At 44.3% G+C, this 23,527-nt stretch overlaps 1 protein-coding gene across 1 annotated transcript in view; it reads right to left on the reverse strand.

The window, feature by feature from the left end:
- The window catches only part of HLCS (holocarboxylase synthetase), a 195,038-nt gene that overhangs the window by 147,145 nt on the left and 24,366 nt on the right, over positions 1 to 23,527 (reverse strand). Inside the window, exon 5 of the mRNA XM_059921515.1 lies at positions 21,139 to 21,321. Within this exon, the coding sequence (XP_059777498.1) occupies positions 21,139 to 21,321 (183 nt within the window). The remainder of the gene's footprint in view (positions 1 to 21,138; positions 21,322 to 23,527) is intronic.

The following is a 23,527-nucleotide window of genomic DNA, read 5'->3' on the forward strand; positions in this document are numbered from 1 at the left end:
AAACTTATACATGAATGGTGGTAGAAACTTTACTCATGATATCCAAAAAATGCAAACAACCCAATGCCCACTAACAGAAGAATAGGTAAGTTATGGCATATCTATACAATGGAACACTCTTGGCAATAAAAAAGGAATTAACTACTCATACAGGCAACAAAAAGAATGAATCTCAAAAACATAAAGCTGATTAAAATTAAAACATTTTTTAATTTAATAAATAAAATTTAAAAAGACAGAAGAGTATGTACTGTAATGATTCAATTTAGATGAAGTTCCAGAAAAGACCAATCTAATCTATAATGATAGAAAGCAGATCAGTGATTGCCCAAGGATGAGCATGGGGGGTGGGAGAGTGGATGAGGACTGAATGAGAAACAGAGTAAGAGAATTTTGTGGGATTCTGCAAATGGTTTCTATCTTGATAGCAAAGACGGTTACTCCAGCGTATATGTTTATCAAACCCTACACATAAATAAGAGCATTTTCTTGAATACGTCATCCCAAAGTTGATTTTTTAAAGCAAATAGCAACAATCTTGTACAACACTAAACAATGACTGAAGTCCAGGAGACTCTATATTCACTAATGTCCAAAAAGAACACCAGTGTCCCTACTTCTGAAGAAATGAATGCTTAAATTTATATTTAGTGCAAATACACACAAGTGGCTACTCCGTGGTTAGTTAACATGTCATACGGGGAGTGTAGCACATGTACAGAGATGTACAGTATGCTATGCCCAGACACATTAGAGCCATTCCACCCCATCACTTGTCTTATTTGCTAAATTTTATCCATCTAAACAAGATTCAATGGGTGAAACATAGCCATACCTCTGATTCAGCAATGGATTCAAAATATTTATTACCAACGCTGTTTGTGTTTTGGTGCTCCTTTTCCCAAGAAACACCAAATAATTGATCGTAACTTTTAAAGGTTTTCTATCTCAGAGACACATTTGCCACATTGTAAATAATCAGATTAGTCATGCTTCAGTCATAACATTATAAGTTGCTAGGCAACATTATAAGTTTACAAGTGGGTAAATCAGAAAATGAATCTACAAAGACATAGAATACAAGCTCTTTTTATGGGTGTTTTCATTCTCAGTTAAATATGAGAGGAAACAGGAGTAGAAGAATTTATATGAAAATTTATACCAAAAAAAAAAATTCTTACTACTGGTATTTTACAAACAAAATATTCACAGCCAATTTCACATTCACTCAGTGTCTTCACACAAGTGATGAACGCACACAGCACAGCAGATCTTTATAATCAAAAGATGATGCTCCTGAAAGAGCAGGACCGTTTTTGCTCCTGACCTCATTCAAGGCAGGGATTGTTCACGTGGCAACCTTCAGGGTGAACTTCCATCCTGAGTGCCAGAACCAAACAGAGAAAAGCCTCAGGCAGGGCCTGATATGAGTGTGTCCTGATTGGCTCCCCATGCAGACACTCCTGTCTCAGTTCCAATGGACCCACTGCAGTCTGATCAGCCCTTGCCTAACTTGTCCAGATTCCTCCTCGGACAGTACTGCATCCCAGCTTGGATTCCCAAGGCCCCTGCCTTCCTGCTTCCCCAAATACGCTCAGCCATCGATCCCAAGCATTCTCACCCCAGAATGAATGGACCTAGAGGGGCTTCTAGCTTCAGTGACGACACACTGCGGAAAGCAGTCCATCCCCACAAATATCCAGGTCAATTGTCACCGACAGATACCCAAGGGCCAAAATGAACCCAGAGGAATGTTTTACTTGGCCCACCCATTTTGAACTAGTTGCTAACACTTAATAATCAGGACATTTCACATCCTGCTTCTTTTGAAGAAACAGAAACTCTTTCCCACATGGCAATAACTGGCTGGGCCAAGAAGCACTACCCTCATTATATGGGGACAGACTCTCCAGCTGGACTCTTGTGTACCACCTCTTCTGCTCCTAGGCATCTGGGATTGAGACCACCCATGCTGGCCCTGGTATCAAGTCTGGCACCAAGCCAGCAAGATCTCCCATGGGGCCCTTGATGATGCTTCTTTCCAGTTAGGTCCATATTAATTCATCAGAGTGAGTCTGGTGACGCTAACTCTCAAAAATACAAGGGGTTCAATTTGGCAGTTCCTCAAAAAAGTGAAACAGGCAATTAACATATAACCCAGGGCTTCCCTGGTGGCGCAGTGGTTGAGAGTCTGCCTGCCAATGCAGGGGACACGGGTTCGAGCCCTGGTCTGGGAGGATCCCACGTGCCGCGGAGCAGCTGGGCCCATGAGCCACAATTACTGAGCCTGCGCGTCTGGAGCCTGTGCTCCGCAAGGAGAGGCCGCGATAGTGAGAGGACCGCGCACCGCGATGAAGAGTGGTCCCCGCTTGCCGCTTGCCACAACTAGAGAAAGCCCTCGCACAGAAACGAATACCCCAACACAGCCATAAATAAATAAATAAATACTTTAAAAAAAAGTAAAAGTCTATTAATTTAAAAAAAAAAACAAAAACATATAACCCAGCGATTCCCCGGTATATACCCAAAAGAGCTGAAAACAGAAACAGATACTTGAACACCAATGTTCAGAGCAATATTGTTCACGATAGCCAAGAGCTGGAAATAACCCATGTCAGTCGACAGATGAACGGACAGATGAATGGTTAAACAAAATGTGGTATATATACACAATGGAATATTATTCAAGCATAAAAAGAAATAAAGTTCTGATAGATGCTATGACATAAACGAACCTTGAAAACATTATGCCAAGTGAAAAAAGCCAGACTCAAAAGGACAAATATTGTATGATTCCACTTGCGTGAAATGTCTAGAATAAGTAAATTCACAGAAACAGAAAGTAGAATAGAGGTTACCAGGAGCTGATGAGAGAGAGAATGAGAAGTTATTGATTAACGGGTATAGAGTTTCTGTTTGGAGTGATGAAAAAGTTTTGGAAATAGATAGTGGTGTGGTTGCACAACACTGTGAATGAGATTAATTCCACTTTAAAAAGAGAGAAGGGGCTCAAAATCTCAAGCTGTTTTCTCCCCAGAGGCTCCCTGTCCTCTCTGCAGTCAGTCCACTAGCCCCGCCGAACCACCCTGCATACACAGAGGAAGTGGAGGGGCGGCCGGCACATTGACCAAGGGGCCTGACTACGCTTTTCCCAGGGTACCTCCCTGACTTACCTGCGAATCGCCAAGGGAAGCCACTAAGGTGACTTCTCACAACAAGACTTTCCCCAAGTGACTTTCCACCTCGACGGACAAATAGCTGGCAATGTCTCTTTTTAAATGATTTTAAGTTCTCTTTCCATCAGGCACTAGGCTATATCCACGGTATGAAAGCTACCATTTATTGCACACTCACTCCATGTGGAACACTCGTGCTTTAGACCAGGACCCCATCCCTCACACAGCAATTCCACAGAACTACACCACCATCTACAGAAGAAGAAACGGAACAAGACAGCGTTAATGATGCCCAAACCACACAGACAGTAAGTTACAGAGCTGGAATTTGAACCCACGAAACCAAATCTGTCTGGGTCCCAAATCCTTGCTCTAATTCGTATCCCACAGTCCTCAGCAAGAGGAGCTAACCCAAAATGAAGCAACACAGGAAAAGCCTGTTTACTGGTATCAAAATGCCTAAGGCAACACAAAGAAAGATATAAACTCAATATATAATATGCAACTATGAAATAGTGATAAAATAGACGCACACGGCTCGGAGCTGGGGTGGGGTTGGAGGAAGAGAGGTAGTGGGCAAAGTTTCTCAACTTTGGTAAGAGAAACTTAAATCTGAAGCTTGGGTCTACTACCGTCAACTGTGCTCTACTTAGGCAAGCCCAGACGAAGACATTTTTCACAAATAAGCGGATTTTTATCATTTAAGTGAGTTACCGTTCACCTCTCTCGGTTTCAGCCGGAAAGAGATGGCATATTCAAGAGTTCAATGGAAGGGCTACTTAAGGAACTGTGAGCAGAGTTAAGAGAATTAAAGACCAAGGATGGGGAAGCACCTGGACCAGCAACAAGCCTGGAGGGGCAAGAGGACAGAGCTACCCACAGGGGCTGTAAGCAGAGAGGGCGGAGAGGAAATTCGTCCGCCTCTCTCATCTCCTGCCAGCGTAACCAGAGCCTGGGAAGGGGCAGAGAACAAGGGCACAGGGTAAAGTGGACAGTGCCCGACACAACTGCTCAGAGAGGACACAAGGGGAAGGGGGGGTCCCGCTCTGATGTGACTGCCTCTCACATCTCTGCCCTGGGGCACAACCTGGGCCCAGCAACAAGATGAACTTCCACACACCCTGATCTTTCATAGTGATCAGACCAAACTTGGAATGGTAACTCCGCAACTCCAAAGGATTTACGACAAAGGGCATCGGATATCTAAACCCCAGGAATGGGAGGTTCCCCGCCCACCCCCCAGCTGAACTTGTCAGTCATTTCCAGTCCCCAATGCCTGGGACACAATAGGTATTCAATAAATGTCTGTTAAACTGTACTCCTTTTTATTATGTAAAGGTTTCCCTCAGGCTCGGGCTTTGAAAAGCCACGATTTACTGCATTTTTTGTTACCTGCCAACTAGCGAAGACCACAGAAGGCTGGGGTGGACCCGTAAAACAGAGGTAATGAATAAGTCACTTCTAACAAGGCTGGTTTTATAGGCATCACACCTCCGCTGGGCCAAATGGGCTCATTTTAGAGATGAAATCCATTCTGCGAGGGCGGAGACCAAAAGTACAGCCGTGGCCGGCTCTAAAAGAAAGGGAGGCATTCCGGGTCGGAGCTCAACCACCGCTCCTACTCGAGAGGCGCTAACTTACACCGTCGGGGCCCGTGGGTTTGGGTTCAACATCCGTAGAAGTCTCCAGGGCCTTCATTAAGCCTGTCCGTGTAAAACGCCCGCCATTTGTCGGAAGCCAACACAAACAGGCTCCTGCCAGAGCGGGGAGCGTAGGCTGCAAAGCCAAAAAAGCGCTGGGTGGTGAGCCCGGCGCGCGAGTGGGAACGCTTGCGGGGCAGCCCGGTGCGCCTCGCCCTGAGGGGGCACGTCCTGGCTGGCGCACACTCACGCAGGCACGCAAGCGTATGCACGCACGCACGCATGCGCACGCACAGATGTGACCGTCCGCCATGCTGAGCGAGCAGCAGGCCTGGAGAGCTCAGCTTTTTGTCTTCAGAAGGCCCCACCCATCCTAAAATAAGTGCTTGTGTCATCCGCAGCCTGGCCTTGACCTCTCTGGAGCGTGGGGGCAGGAGACACCAGCACAGAATCTGGTCAACAGCTCTGCTCCCGACTAGCTGGGAGGCCCTGCCTGTTCCTCATTTTTAAAAAGGAGAAAATTGGGACTTCCCTGGTGGCGCAGTGGTTAAGAATCCGCCTGCCAATGCAGGGGACATGGGTTCGAGCCCGGGTCCAGGAAGATCCCACATGCCACGGAGCAGCTAAGCCCGGGCACCACAACTACAGAGTCTGTGCTCTAGAACCCACGAGCCACAGCTACTGAGCCCATGTGCCACAACTACTGAAGCCCGTGCTCCTACAGCCCGTGCTCCACAAGAGAAGCCATTGCAGTGAGAAGCCCGTGCACTGCAACGAAGAGTAGCCCCCGCTCGCCACAACTAGAGAAAGCCCGCGCAAAGCAACAAAGACCCAACGCAGCCAAAAATAAATTAATTAAAAAATAATAATTAAAAAAAAACGAGAAAACTGCAAATTCCCCTTTCAGCTTTAACATTCAAGATTCAGTGCTTCATCCCAAATGCTAAAATGCTCAGTTAAAACTGTAACGTCATCTCTAGGATTCCAAAATTAAGATATACATGTTACCTGCAAAGAGAGAGGTGGCCAGTACGAGGAGGATTCAGGGAAGGCAGAAAGCTTTCCAGTAGTCTAGAAAAGTGAAGGTGTCCCCTTAACCTGTCCTACAAGGAGAGGGCAGATCCGCAAAACTATTGCAACTTTTTTCTGAAGCTCCATCTTGTCACTTTTCCTTGGGTACATCAACAGCTGATTCTTTTAAAATGTTTAACATGTTTACGAAACCCCCGTTCTAAAGGGTGACTGCTAGATAAAGGGTGACAGCTAGATTGGACCAGGCAGCCAGTCGAAGCCTGGTGGGCTGTTTACTACTGGCCTGTCCCCTGAGGCCCCTCGGGTCTCCCAGACAGAGGAATGGAGGAAGCGTTTCACAATACTTTAGTGGGAAACGCCAAAATGTTTTTAAGTTTTCGAACAAAACACACTTACTAAACGCCTACTATAGGCAAAATACTGGAAAAGGGATACAAAGATTAACAACATATGTTCCTTGCCTTCAGATGATCTTGTATTACAGTTTAATGGGGTAGGCAGATATTCACATAATACAACAGCATTTGTACACTATTTTACCAAAAAAAAAAAAAAATTTTTTTTAACCTTCATATAAAAGTAATCAATCAGATCTAAGGTTCCAAGTCACAATACTTGGGTTGGAAAACTGAAAGAAAAATTGTAAATCCTATATACATAACATGGTCATCAGTGGAATTTTCCTAGATCAGGGTTGGTAGAATTCCTTTGTTGGGCATAAAAGATCAACTAGTTGTCCTCATAGCATGTGGCTCTAAGATGTTTTATGTTCTAAAATTTAGGACTTTTAAGATATATTCTAAGAATTTTATACATGCTGGCCCATGTGAAGATGGGATGTGCCCACAGCCCAGTAGGGTGACAACCAGCTATCCAGAACCATTACAAACCAGTAGGCTACTGGTTTTACTTCAAATAAAGAAAACGAGCCCAGGGCCAAGTGGAAACTAGTGCCACTCTCTTGCCAACTCCTAGAAACAAAAATGTGGAAGACTCATACTCTCATAAATAACTTACAATAAGTTCTGTGCTTTGTGTTTTACTTAAAGACAGTAGCATACACATCTTTTGAAAAAAACAAACCCTCTTTATCAAATTGTGGTAAAACGTTAACCTGTGGTGAATCCAGGTGAAGGCTACATGGGGGTTGTGTGCTATTCTTTCACCCTTTCTTAGGTTTTAATTTTTTTTTCATAAAAAGTTGAGGAGACACGAAGGGATTTGCTCCAGAAGCTCTCTAAGGCCTCTGCCAGCTCCAACATTCACTGGATATATTTGTTCTGCTGTTAATCCTGGAATCATCAAAGATGCAGCCTTTGTTTAAAAAAAGAAAAGAAAAACCAAATGACTACCAAGAATACCTTCTAGCATTCACATCTTAGCTGAATCAGCACAAACCTTCATGCTGCCTGCACTAGGGTAGCGAAGGTCACTTCAGGCAAGAACACCTCCCTCAAAAACCCGATTTTAATTGTCACAGGCCATGCCTCCAGAGGCCCTGATCTTGAACAGTCCAAACGCAGGACGTTCTTTCCTGAGCACAAACCCCAGTGCGTTTCATGGAGTTTTTCAGTATACGTGGAATCAGTGTATTAATAACAGCTTATTGGCACTGAATGAAAAACACACAAATCTTAATCTTAGGTCTTGAATCGGGTCCAGGTTCTACGTAATAGCTGGCTGGAAGGGATACAGCCGTAAGCATGCTTGGTAACTGGAGGCTGTGTAGTGAGACCTGAGTTTTGAAACCAGGATTGGTAGCTTAACAAAATTTACTGGTTGTAGAAAAAGTAAACTTGCCTCTAGGGAGGTGAGCTCAGCCGCACCATTCTGACAGCAGCCCCTGGTGGCCAGTTGAGTAAAAAGTGTTGGCTCTGATGCCGAAAGTTCCGACCTTGCCTTAATGAAGGTTGCTGCAAGCAGACAGGCCATTCTAGGTAACAACTGGGCGGTGATTAGGGAAGCAGCAAAAATCCAAACTAAGGTGCGCCTTTGAGTCACATAAATTGCCAAATCATTAGGGTACCCGTCACTTGCATTAAGAATAACAACAACAACAAAAAGGAGTAGTCTTTTGAAAGTAGGATAAATATGAAAATTTATTTTAAAAGGGCAAGATAATAACATGAGGCAGATAAGACTTACCTTGGTTTGAAAGTTACCTCATTCCTTAATTATGTAGAAAATCTTTAAATATTCAAGGAGCATGGATTCCTACACAACATAAAGCATGTTCTGTGTACTTCCCTACACAGCACCACCCAGTACACTCATTTCCACATACCCAACGCTGGGAATTCCTACTGTAATATCAGGAATTGCTCATATGGCAGAAACTTCTAGAAGAGGCTGCTATATTCTTTCAGGGAATAAAATAGTCAAGATAGTAAGTGAAGCCTGATTTCCAGTGCCACAGATTCACACCACCTCACTGGCTATAAATAGAAGAATGTTCAGAGGCTGACAGTTGGCTTCAAAGGCAGCCAGCCATAGGAAGCAGAAGCCGCAAGCTTCAAGCCGACTTTTTCGTAAGGTGCACTCCGTCCTCAGCCAGGAGAGAACAATCTGGAAACAATCTGCTGGGCAGCTGCTCTCATCAACAAACTGTTTATTGTAAGAAAGTGGCTGGGTCAAAGGCTAAACATCAACCCGAACCGAAAGCATACGAGCAAAAATCAATACCGTCCCTGCTAAAGAAACCCGGGACTTCACAGAAAAGACAGGGCAAGAAACTCAGGTTTAGTTCTGAAAGGGCATCAAACTCTCTTATCTCATAAGGGCTGTTTTGCATGTTATTACAAACGGTTATTTGCCGCTATTTTCAGAACAGGAGCTAAAATATGGCCTTCAAAACATACAGAAATCAACTTTACAGATCACTTCCCCAAAAAAGTTACAACAGTTTATATCTAGTTGCTTCCTTTTTGCATTTGTTTTGTAAAAGAACCAACAGGCTTATACACAATGCATGGATAATATAACACATCTTTAAATGTCTATTTAATAACTGGAACACTGACTAAGAGATTATATGAAGGAAATTGTTTTATTTTAGGTGTGACAGTGAAATCCCACTGCTTATATTTTTAAACAGAGTTCTTATCTCAGAGACACATACTGAAATATTTACAGATGAGAGATCTGATCTGGGATTTGCTTCAAAATAATACAGGAGGAGGCATGGGTAGGAACAGATAAAATGAGATTGACCAGAATGGAAAACTGTGAAGCAGACTGATGAATACATATGGGGTTCATTACATTATTTTGTTTACTTTTGTATATTTGAAATTTTCCACAAAATATTTTCTTTTACTTGTATGCACGGTTCAACAGTTGCTACGAAAGAAAAAATGTTTTCTTAAATATAAGGAAAGTATTAACCTACCAGTGCAAATTCATTAATTCTCCATAAGGATACATATACACCACTGTATTACTAGGTCTCCAGCATGGCTGTTTTCGAGCAATGCCTGAAATAAAGCTGTTAAATTCTGAGTTGACACTGGAGAAATAGAAAGAGATGTTCAGTGTGTCCCCACTGAGTTCATGACCCACCAAGCCAGAATCTGACCAAAAGGGTACCACAAGATGGCATTCCACAGTTTAACTGCATTATGGAGTATAAGGACATATATGAACTAGTAAGAAAACCCAACTGACATAAATAACGGGGACCATGTTTTGAAAACAGCCAATTTAGCACACAGACTTTGAAAACACCACTTGTTTGTAAATTTGAGGCTCCTATATATTGCATTGTTAATTCTTAAACTAACAGGAAAATTAATTTGAGAGTCTCAAATATATAAAATAAAGCAGAAGGCAAAACATTCTTTCACTATGCTTAAATTAACTATGAAAAAGTATCTATCAATGACTTCAAATTGTTCCAGTATAAAGATGAAATGGTAATAATCACAAATTCTTACGAAAGAATGCATTCAAAGGAACTGCTTTAAAAGTTAAAAAAAAAAAATTTTTTTTTTCACATCCAATTGCTTCGCTGGGACCAGCATAAACACTACAGAGCCCTGGAAAGGATGTGAAAGGTCATTTCATCTACCCTCCCCAGACAGAATAGAGGGGGTTTGGTGATGAGAATTCAGTGTCCTTTAAAAAGCCATCTTCTGTGACAAACTCACTTGGCCATTCTGAGACACCAGACCTAATCCCATCACCACGAAGGGAAAATACACACAAAGAGGAGACTCTTCAAAAGTACGGACCTTTGACATTTAAAGCATTTTACGGGCTGAAAAGCCACAGAAAAACTTAAATCATCGCATATCTCAAAGTTGTCTCTGGAAGGCAACAATCTAGAGTAATAATCTAGGCAATTCTGGGCAGAGAGAGCCTGGACATTCCCGACTCACCACCACCCCCCCTCCACAAAAATGAACCATCATTTTTAAATGTATGAAACCACAATTTGATGTTTTCTTTTAAAAGATGTATTTCCTTATTTACTGAGATTAAAAACAGGAAGGGGCATTAGTGGTGCCATCATTCAGTTACTCCCTAGTACCTGCTGTATGTAGGATTCATTTTTCCTCAAAGACCAGAAAACAAATTATCAAATACTTTCCTATGGCAAAGAAAAGCAAACCTTTACAAGTATTCTTAGAAGAAAATTCACTTTTAATTTTAATTTTTCAAACTTTTACTTTGGCTGCAGAAGTCAAGTAGATTTAAACTAACAGTTTTTACAGTTCAGCTCAGGAAAAACTCGTGGTAAGTGATACTGACTAATGGCCTGGCAACGTGTCCGTTCAGAACTGGGCAATCCTGCTGACTGGTGATGGTGGATGGCACTCCTCCTTTGAAAGAGACTCTATTGCGAATCCGAATTTAAATCTTGGAGATGCAGGAGCTGACTAACACAATCCTTCTCTTTGCCCATAACCCCTACCTCTCCACACTTGGACATACACACAGGAGACACAACAAAATGCTGTTGTAAATCTCCATGTGTCAATGGGAAAGTACATTTCATTTTCAGCAGAAATGTCTATGTATTAAAACCTAAGTCTTCTCTCATCCTCGGGGGTAAATGGGGAAAACACCTCTCCATCAAGGAAGGTCCTAATTCAGCAATCTTATAGCGTTTTCTCTTAAAGTTTCAGTGAAAGTAATTCACTACGCTTAAAATTGTAAAGACTTGAATGCCACTAGAAAATCAGTTAAAACAAATATTCTAATGACTAAATTATTTTCATTTAAAGCCATGTTCCTCAATTGATCTAATGGGGTTTGATCTCTAGAATTCTCTATGAGGGATAGTATCTCCAACAATTAATAAGAACAAAATTATAGTCTACATGCCAGTATTTCTTCCAATGATTATATTATTAAATATATTATTAATAAAACAAAGCCCGAAAACACTTTAGGAAAGAAAAATACTGACAAAGCAAGCAGAGGGATCATGCAGAACTGAATGTCTTAGAAACATACAAGACCTAGAAAGCTGTGGGAGACACAGCAGTGCCTGGAAAGACGCACCTACTCACAGGCAGCCACTGAGGGGCCGAAACAGGACCACAGCCAAGTAAGCGATCAGCATTCCCTCCTTACCTCCAAGAGAAAGTGACTGATGGACAGACACACTAACCTTGGCCGAGCTTTCCTGTTGCCAACTTGGCCAAAGAAAGGTCACCCTGTACTGACCCAGCCTCCCTGCTGAGATCTGACACAGGAACACCACGACGCTGAACCCTTCCCGCTCAGGCAGGGGAGACGGAGGATTAAACACCATTTGGGTCCACAAACTGCGTGTCGGTTTTGAAATCCTGAAATACTATAAACATTTTCTCAAGACTGCACAACCCTCGGAGCAACATTCTCAGATTATTAGCATGAACGTAAACAAAACGAGTTCCCCGGCTATAATTCACATCCCAGAAAACTGAACTAGAACATTTATCAAACAGGATTCAGGCCTCAGAACCCCACATTCCTGCACTGACTGCCAGCTCGGCAGCCGGGAGAGCCACGAACCGATGGCTCTGCTGTGACCACGGGCCGCCTCGCCACCGTGCCCATTTCATCCTGGCCTTGGCTCCGAACCTGATCACAAGGGGCCTTTGATTGTGCCCCCAAACCCGGTACCAGTGTGGGCTTATTCCCTGGGATGTATTTTTTAGACCTGGGAGACCAAAATCTGTTCTAAAGAATGTTGCCAGCCTTCCTAGAGACAGCTTCAATCGACTTCCCCAGGAGGTAACGCCATAATCCATACCCCCTCACACATGGCAGCTATTAGGGAGCTGGTATAGAAGACAAAAAGCATTTGGTCCGGGAGGATTTTTTATTCCAAAAGAGCCTGTTTCCCATCCACAAATCTGTGACTGCATAAGCAGTGGATATAAATAGTCTGAGGAAATAAAACCACCCTCTCTCAACAGGGTACTTCCTATCCCCAGAAGGAAACTGCAGAGAAGATGCTCCCTCCAAGGCAGTACCCCCTCCCCAGGTCAGCCAGCAAGAGCTGCAACACAGAGAAAACCCAAACCGTGACAACACCAATTAAAAGCAGAGAGCAACCAAAGTTGTATCTGTCTGCATTTCCCCCCCGGTGCATTATCAGTCTCTGCCTTGATTGTAGCCAGAAGCATTCACCCCAGAGCCACTTTGAAACTTTCTTGTGCAACCAAGATTCAAGTAAAAATACAGCACGTACAGTAGCTGAAAAGCCTCTCCCCACCCACAAAAAAAAAAAAAAACCACAGAATAAAATGAAGGCAGCAAAGGAAAACATCCCAAGTATTATTTCTTTTTGCATTTCAACATCAAACTCATCATGTCACCTTTGCCATAGGTATTATGTTTGATAACAGGAAGTCGGTTAAAATGAAGCAAAAATTTCTGGTTTAGGTGAAGGGCAAAGGAAGAAAGAAAGGAGAGAAAGAGGTATATGAAAGACCCTTAAAAGCCTTCATAGCTATAAAAGCTTTTAAATGTTTGCTTTAATCTGCCATCTGCCCTTTAGCTGGTGCCGTATCATAAAACAGCCGCCCCCGACGCCATGTCAGCCACAAGTCAAAAGCTATTCAGGGCACACCTGGAATTCTGGGTTTCTCTCTAATTTGGATCTCTAAAAACTATTTTTTTTTTTTTTTCTAAAAACTATTTTTTAAGCTGTATTCTAGAGGAACACTAGGAGTTTCCGCCTCGCTGTACATTCAAGATTCAGAACTAGGATAAAAGGGGGAGGGAGGGAAGATTCCGTGCCAAATAACTATGCTAAAACAAAGGAAAGCAAAGATTTTTTTTCTTAATTGGAGAAGTCTAATTAACTCAGAAAAATACATGAGACCCTTCACTGCTACACAATCCAGTTTGCTCCTCTGAGGGGCAAGGACCCCCTCCCTACCCTCCCCCCACTGGCAGGACCACTTGAGATTCAGATGAGATCCTGACACCTGGGAAGCCCCTTGGTTAACTATAAAGCCTGTGAGCAAGATGAGAAATCGTCTCTTGTTTTCCAGAAACTTCCACAGCAAGGTCTCACACTTAGCAGATGCTCGGATGTTTGCTAAATGAAGTGGTCGGCTAGAGAAGGAGGGGTAAGTATCATGCGGTATGACTTCGTCTGAGTTTCTTCATAAAGCAACCAACATCAAAAAAGTAATTCCCTAGGTGGAAGGGACAATACGGTTTTCGACACATTTGCAAATATCAAAACTATCCTTATCAATAATACCTGTTTGGTTAGTTATTTTATACATATTTGTGTATACATGTCAATCCCAATCTCCCAGTTCATCCCACCACCACCCGCCCCCCGCTTTCTAATAAGAACCTGCTATATAAAAAAAAAACAAATAAAATAAATTTCAAAAAAAAATCCTCCCTGGAAACAAACAAACAAACAAAAAAACTGTTTGGGCAGGGAGGGAAAAGTTTCACAACAAATAATTTGGGGTTGAATCAAAATGAAATGTTGCACCACGTTTTGTTTTTAAGCATACACAATCCGCCCCACAGTTCCACACCACCAAAGTCACACACACACACAACATGGTGATTTCTGCCCAGTTTCTTTAACAACAAACCCAGTTGTCACTTCTTATTATGGTTCCATCTTGACCTCGAGGCAAAGGAACCGCACACCCTCTGGCAGGATTCCTGCCTACGTCCTGCTGGCTTCGGATGCTCAGGTCGCCTCCATGCCACTAGCTACGAGCTGTGAGGAACGCCCAAAAGAATCCCAGCTTTACTGCTTCAGAAAGAACCCCGTGTTCCCCAGACCCAAGCGGCGATACCCCAGGATAAGAGGGCAGGCCAAGTCCTCCCCGCTGCCGACCTCAGTGGAGGGCTGTGCACAGCGGCCCCTCCTCCTCCTGCTCCGGGGGGTGGAAAGGGACCCGCTGGCAGCGGGTGGGGCGGAGGGGGACCTCGGCTCTGTCCCAGCCTGTCCAAATCAACCAGCTGCCCCTCTCGGCACAAACGCCTATGACTCCACTGCCCAGCCTCCTTCTTTCTGCCATTTCCCTGGCTGAGATAAAAACAGCAACAGAGCCCAGAGAAACGGAAACAAGAGGGTGAGTTTCTGGACCAACTGGACTTTAGGTTCTGCCAGGGAAAGAACTGTGTTTTTTCCATAAAATCAGCGTCGCTCACAGACACGCTGGTGTCCCCCACAGGAAAGGTGTCTCCTTGCTAACTTACGGTCACCACCGATGATGGGAGGGAGTAGTGGCCACCCAGCAATCCCACTCCACAGACCCTGGGGCCCCGGAGTGGCTCTAGAGTCTCTGGCTCTAGTCACACCTCCGGAAGGGAAGTCATCTGTTTGAAAGCGCTCACTCCGGAGATGTCAGCATACACACATGGTCTCCTTTGACAAACGGTTCAAAATAGTTCGATAGTCAAGAAAGTGCTACATCCAAGCAGGGGTGGGGACGCTAGAATTAGGAACAACCACCAGTAACCACCTTCCAGCCACGGGAGCGAATGGACGGCTGAGGCCCTGAGACGCACACATGCCGACCTGAGGGCTCAAAAGTAAACCTAATGGTTGTAGCCAGAGTAAAGCCATTTACTAACAAAGCCAACCCTTTTAAAATAATTAATATAGGTGTCAAATATTAAATAAAATATCAATATCGACAAGAGGGTCCTTGCCTTTTAACATTCAAGTTTTGACCATTTATGGGATGCCTTCAAAGTCCAATGACATACAGTAGTTTGTTTTTTAATTTTTAATAATTGGTTTTGCTCATTATAAAATTAATACATGTTCATAACAGAGTATTTGGAAAATACAAAGAAATTTTGAAAATTTAATAAAATCACCATTAAGTCTACAAGATTTAATGCTATTTTGTTGCTACAAAATAGCAACAAGATTTTATGGTTAGGCAAATCAACAAAGGTTACACTTCCTTGTGTAAGTTATGCACTTAGCATCCAACTTTTGACGAGACAGATGGACCTGTCCACGGCATCAGAAGGTTTAAAGAGATGCCTCCTGACATCAAAGGGGACTCCTGTGAGAGTGACTGCAGTTTGCTCCCAGATGAATACACTTAGAAGAAAACTGCAGGGATGAGGTACATTTCTCAGAGAGCTCATGTCATAAAAAAAAAAAAATACGTAAAACATGAATTTGTAAAAGAGCTTAGAAAAAAAACACTGTCACTGTTTTAGTATCTCCTTTTCATAAATGAGGCTGATGTGTCACCATAGACTGCTGACATTTTGCTAAAACTTAAGCCTGAATCTCACCAAAGGAAACCCAGACCACAGTGGAATAGATAAGAAATCAGATATTCAGAGCTTGTTGAAATATACCCCCCATATATACTGTATTTCCTTCCAGTCTTTTTTCTATGGACATATGCATGTGGGGTATGTGTGCTCATGTATTTTATGGTTTACAACATATCGTAATTTTGTGGAGGCCTGAATTTCAATCCTGCCCCTGGGAGATTCGATTAAATGGGAAGACCTCGGTCAGAGAAGTCCAGCTGGGCCACCCAGCATCTGTACCTCAGCGGAACCTTGTTCCCCCATGGTGTCATGCATGGTGACACTCATGAAGTCACACGTGACTGGATTTTATAGCGAAATCACATGCTACTGTGGTGCCTGGGTGTCAAAGAAGGTCTCAGAAACACACCTCCAGCAAATGCCAAGGGCTGACTGTACTTTGGGTGAATGTTTTTTTTTCTACTTGGATCACATGCTATCTTTTTTCCATTTATATCACTGTAATATGGAAGCACATAGATGCCTCATAAATCTTCTGTGCTATTTGGTATAAAGAGCGAGTGTCCAGGCACCAAACTGTATAAACACAGCTGGTATGCAGTAAAACTATTTAGATAACTAGTGTGTTTATTTTGTTCTTTCACAGTCCATCCTATAAGAGTACCTAGTACACAGTAAATGTTTAATGAAAGATGAATATTATTAACTGTGACTATGAAATAATTTCTACAGGCCCAAAAAAAGTGCCACCGATATAATGGAAAATTACTAAGTTATACTATGCAAAACTGATGTAGAGAGAAAAAAAAAAGCAAATCTCTGAAGAGCTACTTTATAGTTCTAGGATATAGTTCTGCCTGCTCACCAGGCAGCCTGGCTCAGCAGCGACACCATGTGGTGAGAGATCTCTGATCCCCAAGAGCAGAGTATTTCACAGGAAGCGAGAAGCAGAGAGCCAGGGAGGTGGATGGACCTAGAATCTGTCACACAGAGTGAAGTAAGTCAGAAAGAGAAAAACAAATACCATATGCTAACGCATATATATGGAATTTTTTAAAAAATGGTTCTGAAGAACCTAGGGGCAGGACAGGAATAAAGACGTAGACGTAGAGAATGGACTTGAGGGCACGGGGTCGAGGCGGGGGGGAAGGGAGGGGAAGCTGGGATGAAATGAGAGTGGCATGGACATATATACACTACCAAATGTAAAATGGATGGCTAGTGGGAAGCTGCTGCATAGCACAGGGAGATCAGCTCGGTGCTTTGTGTCCATCTAGAGGGGTGGGATAGGGAGGGTGGGAGGGAGACTCAAGAGGGAGGGGATATGGGGATATATGTATATGTATAGCTGATTCATTTTGTTATACAGCAGAAAGTAACACAACATTGCAATTATACTCCAATAAAGATGTGAGAAAAAAAAAAAGAAAGAAAACAAACAGCCAGCACAGGCATCTAATCCAAAAGGCAGGTGAGAAAGCTAAAGATGGGCCGTATGTAACAGGTGATTGGGATGCCAGGATCCTCTCCGTGTAACTTAATTCCATGGGGAGCAAGGAGATCTATTAAGAAGGCTCAGAATAGAAAGTACGATCCAATTCCATTCCCAATCTATCATCCGTATCTATAACACTCAGCCACCAGCACAATGACGAGAAGGTGTTCCGAAATGTCTCCACCTCGGCATCAGAAGGACGAGGAGGACCCGCCCAGCTGCCTCCAGAAAGACCATCACAGTTGGCGAGTAGCCACCTTTGCACTTGCACAATAATCCTTCAGAGCACTTGTACTCCGGAAAACACACCTCTAAAACCCTGAATTCTCGCATTTCCTTCTACAGCAGATTCCGGGTCTTCTAAGAGGAGTTAATAAACATTAAGAAATAAGGATATACATATGTAACAATCATACGTTCATTCACGCACGCAGTTCCTTGGGCTCCCAAAGTAAAGCAGAATTCAGAGAGAAGCAGTTGGGAGGGAAAGTAGTCCATAGGATAGATACCTAAGATCAACCAGACCAAGTGGAGGGCCCGAAATGAGAAGTGAACATGGCTCAAAATTACGCTTTTCCAAAGTTTTTATATAATAAAGGGCTTGGTTGGCTTGGGGTCTGTGTGGAGTGTTTGTGTATGTGTATATAGAATAAATATTTGCTTTAATATTGTTGAAGCTTTGCATTCCCATGGTTTGTGAATGGGGGTTACCAATGAATAGGAGAAAATGTATCCTCCCACCCCCAGGCAGTTTAAAGAGCCAGAAGGACAAAAATATGAAGCATCTACTGTGTATTGTAACATACACAGACACACAATACAAAGCCTTAGGTATTTCAGGTTATGCCCATTCTAAAGAAGATGGAAAAGCCTAGAGTTCCAAACCTCTGCTCACAGGACAATAACAAGAGAGCAGGTCACTCTTTCCTCTCCATTGCGACGTCCAAGAGTCAGGAGGCCCAAGTCCCAAGACCAGCATGATCACAAGAACTCACGGGAAAGGTCAGGGAGCACTGCCAGGGGCAAGCCTGGGTCTAGCTCGCTCCCTGACCTCGGAGCAGGCAGGCACCCCTCACAGGTCCAGCCTCAGCCCTCCACACTTAGGAAAGAAGGGAGGGAGAGGGTCTAGGAGAGTGACAGCCACCTCCCGTGGGGACCAGAAACCCTCACCCTCAAGGCTCTGCCCCATCCCTCCAAGGTGGGAGGTCTATAAATGGGTCCTCTTTAAGTGTTGAAGCTCTGAGGACTGGCTTTATTTTGATACTTTTTAATAAATCACAGAACAGAGCTGTTGCTTCTTCTATCGACACATAAAACAGAGATAAATGATGTGGAGCTTTGAGGCCTGAGATGAAGGTGCAAACAAAAGTCATACCATTAATCCCCAAGAACACCCATTAAGAAGAGGGCAGGGCTTCCCTGGTGGCGCAGTGGTTAAGAATCCGCCTGCCTGGGCTTCCCTGGTGGCGCAGTGGTTGAGAATCTGCCTGCCAATGCAGCGGATACGGGTTCAAGCCCTGGTCTGGGAAGATCCCACATGCCGCGGAGCAACTGGGCCTGTGAGCCACAAATACTGAGCCTGCGCATCTGGAGCCTGTGCTCCACAACAAGAGAGGCTGCGATAGTGAGAAGCCCGCGCACCGCGATGAAGAGTGGCCCCCGCTTGCCGCAACTAGAGAAAGCCCTAGCACAGAAACGAAGACCCAACACAACCAAAAATAAATAAATAAATTAAAAAAAAAAAAAAAAGAATCCGCCTGCCAATGCAGCGGACACGGGTTCGAGCTCTGGTCCGGGAAGATCCCACATGCCACGAAGCAACTAAGCCTATGTGCCACAACTACTGAGCCTGCGCTCTAGAGCCCGCAAGCCACAACTACTGAAGCCCGCGTGCCTAGAGCCTGTGCTCTGCAGCAAGAGAAGCCACTGCAATGAGAAGCCTGCGCACCGCAATGAAGAGTAGCCCCCGCTCGCTGCAACTAGAGAAAGCCTGCTTGCAGCAACAAAGACCCAACGCAGCCAAAAATAAATAAATAAAATAAACAAATAAATTTTTAAAAAAAGAAGAAAAAGAACAGGGCAGACTGGCTCAAAAAACTGTGCAATGAAAATGCAATGACTGTGAAAAAAAATCATCCATTGCTATACTTTTAAGTTTTTTTAATTAAAAACATTACTTAGGGCTTCCCTGGTGGTGCAGTGGTTAAGAATCTGCCTGCCAATGCAGGGGACACGGGTTCGAGCCCTGGTCCAGGAAGATCCCACATGCCGCGGAGCAACTAAGCCCATGTGCCACAACTACTGAGCCTGCACTCTAGAGCCCGCGAGCCACAGCTACTGAGCCCACTGCCACAACTACTGAAGCCCGTGCGCCTAGAGCCCGTGCTCCGCAACAAGAGAAGCCACCTCAAGGAGAAGCCCATGCATGGCAACGAAGAGTAGCCCCCACTCACCGCAACCAGAGAAAAGCCCGCGCGCAGCAACGAAGACTCAACATAGCCAAAGATAAAATAAGTAAAATAAGATAAATAAATTTACAAAAAAATAAAAACATTACTTAGTCTTTTTAGACCAGGCACCAGGCACTTATTAGGCACATTATACACTTTTAACTTATTCAATCTCCCAACAACACCAATAACATAATAATAATAATTGCACTAAGGTGTTTAATGGGTTTTTTTGTTTGTTTGTTTGTTTGTTTGTTTGTGACTGTGTTGGGTCTTTGTTGCCGCGCACTGGCTTTCTCTAGTTGCGGCGAGCGGGGGCTACTCTTCGTTGCGGTGCGCAGCCTTCTCATTGCAGTGGCTTCTCCTGTTGCAGAGCACGGGCTCTAGGCGCACGGGCTTCAGTAGTTGTGGCACGTGGGCTCAGTAGTTGTGGCTCACGGGCTCCAGAGCGCAGGCTCAGTAGTTGTGGCGCACGGGCTTAGTTGCTTCGTGGCATGTGGGATATTCCCGGGCCAGGGATTGAACCCGTGTCCCCTGCACTGGCAGGCGGATTCTTAGCCACTGCACCACCAGGGAAGTCCCTGCACTAAGGTTTAAATAATACAATTTACACAGAACTTCCATACATACGATTTCATCTAGTTCTAAAATAATTCTGTAAGGTATCCAAATCCTAAATGCTCTCAGATTCTATATCTGTCTTCCCCAAGTGAGCACATCCCACCCAGAGAACTCATAGCTCTAGTCTCTTCTGAAAAGTAAGTTTGCCAAGGGACAGAGAATAACCCAAAAGAGAATTCCTCCTCTTTTAAAACGGTTCGGATAGAGGGTATAATTTGTTCTTTTCCAGGCAAAGCAGGGAAGTTTGGTGTTTAGAGTCACCTGGACTATTAGGTATTTGCTGAAACTATACAGTTACGTCACTAAACTCACAATTTCCCCATTTAGGGGAGACAAACAGAGATAGACCCACAAAATAATTTGCCACAATCAACAAGAAATTGACAGCTTGGCAAAGCAAAAAGATTATTGAGAAGACACACCTGGAGAAAGTGGCAACCTGCCCAACCAGGTAGCAGCCACAGGCATCAAACGCAGACAAAAGGCCAGGAAAATTCCTGAATACATTTCCAACTCCATGACATTTTCCCTTTAGACAAAAGTAAAAGATACCAACTGAAAGCCAGAGCCCCTTTTGCCACAAGATGGCAGACTTCAGCACAAAAGAAACAAAAGTTGTGATTTCCCCATCCAAAGATTCACTGGGGAAGGCCCAAATCAAAACAAAGGCTTTTAATCCCAACTGAATAAATTGCGGTTTCCAAATACACTCTTGACACATAAAAGAGTGACCTTTTCCCCCCTCAAGTGGAAAGGGCCATAACTTTAAGACATAACTCCCTCTAAACTCCAGTGTTCTTCTCTCCCTCCCTTACATAAAACACCAAAGAAATTAGTTATACTTGGACAACTTTAAGACGGTTTCAAAACCTGAAGTCAAAATAGAAATGGAAAATCAAAACAGAAAACAAAATTGAAACCCACTGCAAGGCAACGACTGAGGGAAGGGTCACCGTTCTGAAGAAAGGCACCTGAGGGGACCCCTTCCCAGCCGAGCACACACTCACCTCAGCTGCCGACAGCAAGTAAAGGGGCGTTAAGGCAGGAACATGTTTTGCGTCACAGCTTAGGCCAAGCGTCGTCAGGATCTCCTTAAGGACTTCGTATCTTCTAAAATTGCTTGATTTGAGCAGGTTAAAATCCTCTTGTGTTTGCACTACTGGAGAGCTGGGAGGTAGTTCCAGGTGCACCTGAGGGAAAAAGACACCACGACGTAAATCAGAGGCACTTAGCGACATAAAGAAAAGCAGTGGCTTTACTACTTTTTCTGAAAACTTGAACATGAATCCTTCTAATCATCAACAGTATATAAACCTGGAACCTGAATATTTGGTAAGGAACAACAAGCAATAAAAAGATTCGAGGGAGCCCATTAAAATCGTGGCTGAAAAGATCTGGTGGAAATGACCCTGGATAGTAACTTTCCAGGTCTCGAATTTTATCACTAATCAGTCATGGGACCTTGGGCAAGTCACTTAACTCGGTTATACGACAAACGTTTAGGAACATGGTTGTGCTGAGGACCCAAGTACAGTTGCTGCTGAAGTGGGGGAGGCACAGTGAGTCATGCTCGAAGCTCCTATTCCACCTACTGGTCATAACTCCTGGGGACGGGAGTGGCCTTAGTCACCGCTTTAAGAGTGTTTGCAGGAATACAAATAGAGGAGTGGGGTTTGGCGGACTCCAGAAAGGGCTGCCCCACCTCCCTCCTTCACCTGATAAGACTTGGAATTTCATGTATTTAGTTCAGGCTTTGTTGTACAGTTAAAATTAAAGTAGTTCCGGGACTTCCCTGGCAGTCCAGTGGTTAAGACTCCACGCTTCCACTGCAGGGGGCGTGGGTTCGATCCCTGGTCGGGGAACTAAGAACCCAACATACCGGAACTTCTAGCTGACTCAAACTAGAACCTTCCTATCAATGGTCTGTGTTTTGGTATGAAGGAATGTACTAGAACTTTTGGCTCTGTTGAGATGAGATTTTAACTGGGCATTAGATCCTGGAGGATGCCAGAATACTCAGTACTCAGAAGGGCAATCTGACCATGTTTTATTTTATTTTGCTTTTGCCAGGGGTCAGCTGTGGGATTCTACTGCCTGCAGAGCACCCAGCTGATGTTATAAGAACATTATAATAAAATAAAAAGTATAGTGCTAGGGGCTTCCCTGGTGGTGCAGTGGTTAAGAATCCACCTGCCAATGCAGGGGACAGGGGTTCGAGCCCCGGTCCGGGAAGATCCCACATGCTGCGGAGCAACTAAGCCCTTGTGCCTCAACTACTGAGCCTGCGCTCTAGAGCCCGTGAGCCACAACTACTGAAGCCCGCGCACCTAGAGCCCGTGCTCCACAACAAAAGAAGCCACCACAATGAGAAGCCCGCGCACCACAATGAAGAGTAGCCCCTGCTCAACACAGCTAAAGAAAAGCCCGCGCGCAGCAACAAAGATCTAATGCAGCCAAAAATTAATTAATTAATTAATTTTTTAAAAAAAGTATAGTGCCAGCCTTCAGGCAACTTAAAATCTCTCAATTCCCACTCAAGCCTTAACCAAAACAAAAATACTGCCCAGATATACTGTCTAAAACAATCCAATTGTTGAAAGTTGAAGCCAATCTGAAAAGTTTGCAGAGGACTGTCCGGCAGAGTCCCCACATTCCAGCGGGCCAGCTGAGGGCTGCCTGCCTCACCCACAACTGAGCCTGTTGGCCACAAGCAGCAGGGGACCCTGTCCTCTAAACAGCCCTAGAAAAGGAAGGAGGCAGAAAAGCGAACTCCTTTAAGGTATATGAATCCTACTGTGTCTCCTTCTACCGTGCATTCTTACCCAAAATGTGTGACTCTCATCTCCAGGGGTCAAAGCCAGCGCTGGGACGGATGATCAGCATGGCAACGGGTCACGTTTAATTCACCTGAGCATGTGACTGTCCGGAGGTTACCTCTTACAGGTGGCAGAAATCAAACGAACCAAGTTCTGTCCCCACCTGGGCCCAAGGAGGGGGGTGAGTGTGGTTAATGGCCAATGTACTCCCTGGGCTGAGCGAGTACACCCAGGGTGGGGTGCTACAGAAGTCCCTGTCACAAGTGAGAGATGCCGAGGACAAAAAGGAGAGCTCCCCCTGCGAGCAGGCCTCCGGATTCCAGGAGGTGAGAGAAAGCACAGCTGTCGACATTGTGGGCGAAGTGCGACTGTCGGTTTCAAGGTTAGGTGCTTCTACAACAGTAGTGAGAAGACAGGCCGTCTGGCTCTGCACCTCAAACCGTCTGGCAAAACGGCCACCAGCGCATGTGCGTGCCACAGCCACCCTCCTGGTCCTCTGGCTGTGATGCTGTTACCATAGTGATGGGCCCATTTCTGTAACTTGGCTTCGTCTAAAATTAAGGCATTTATTTAGAGAAGA

The sequence above is a fragment of the Balaenoptera ricei genome, chromosome 4 (assembly GCF_028023285.1).
Source record: "Balaenoptera ricei isolate mBalRic1 chromosome 4, mBalRic1.hap2, whole genome shotgun sequence".
Lineage (NCBI taxonomy): Eukaryota > Metazoa > Chordata > Mammalia > Artiodactyla > Balaenopteridae > Balaenoptera > Balaenoptera ricei.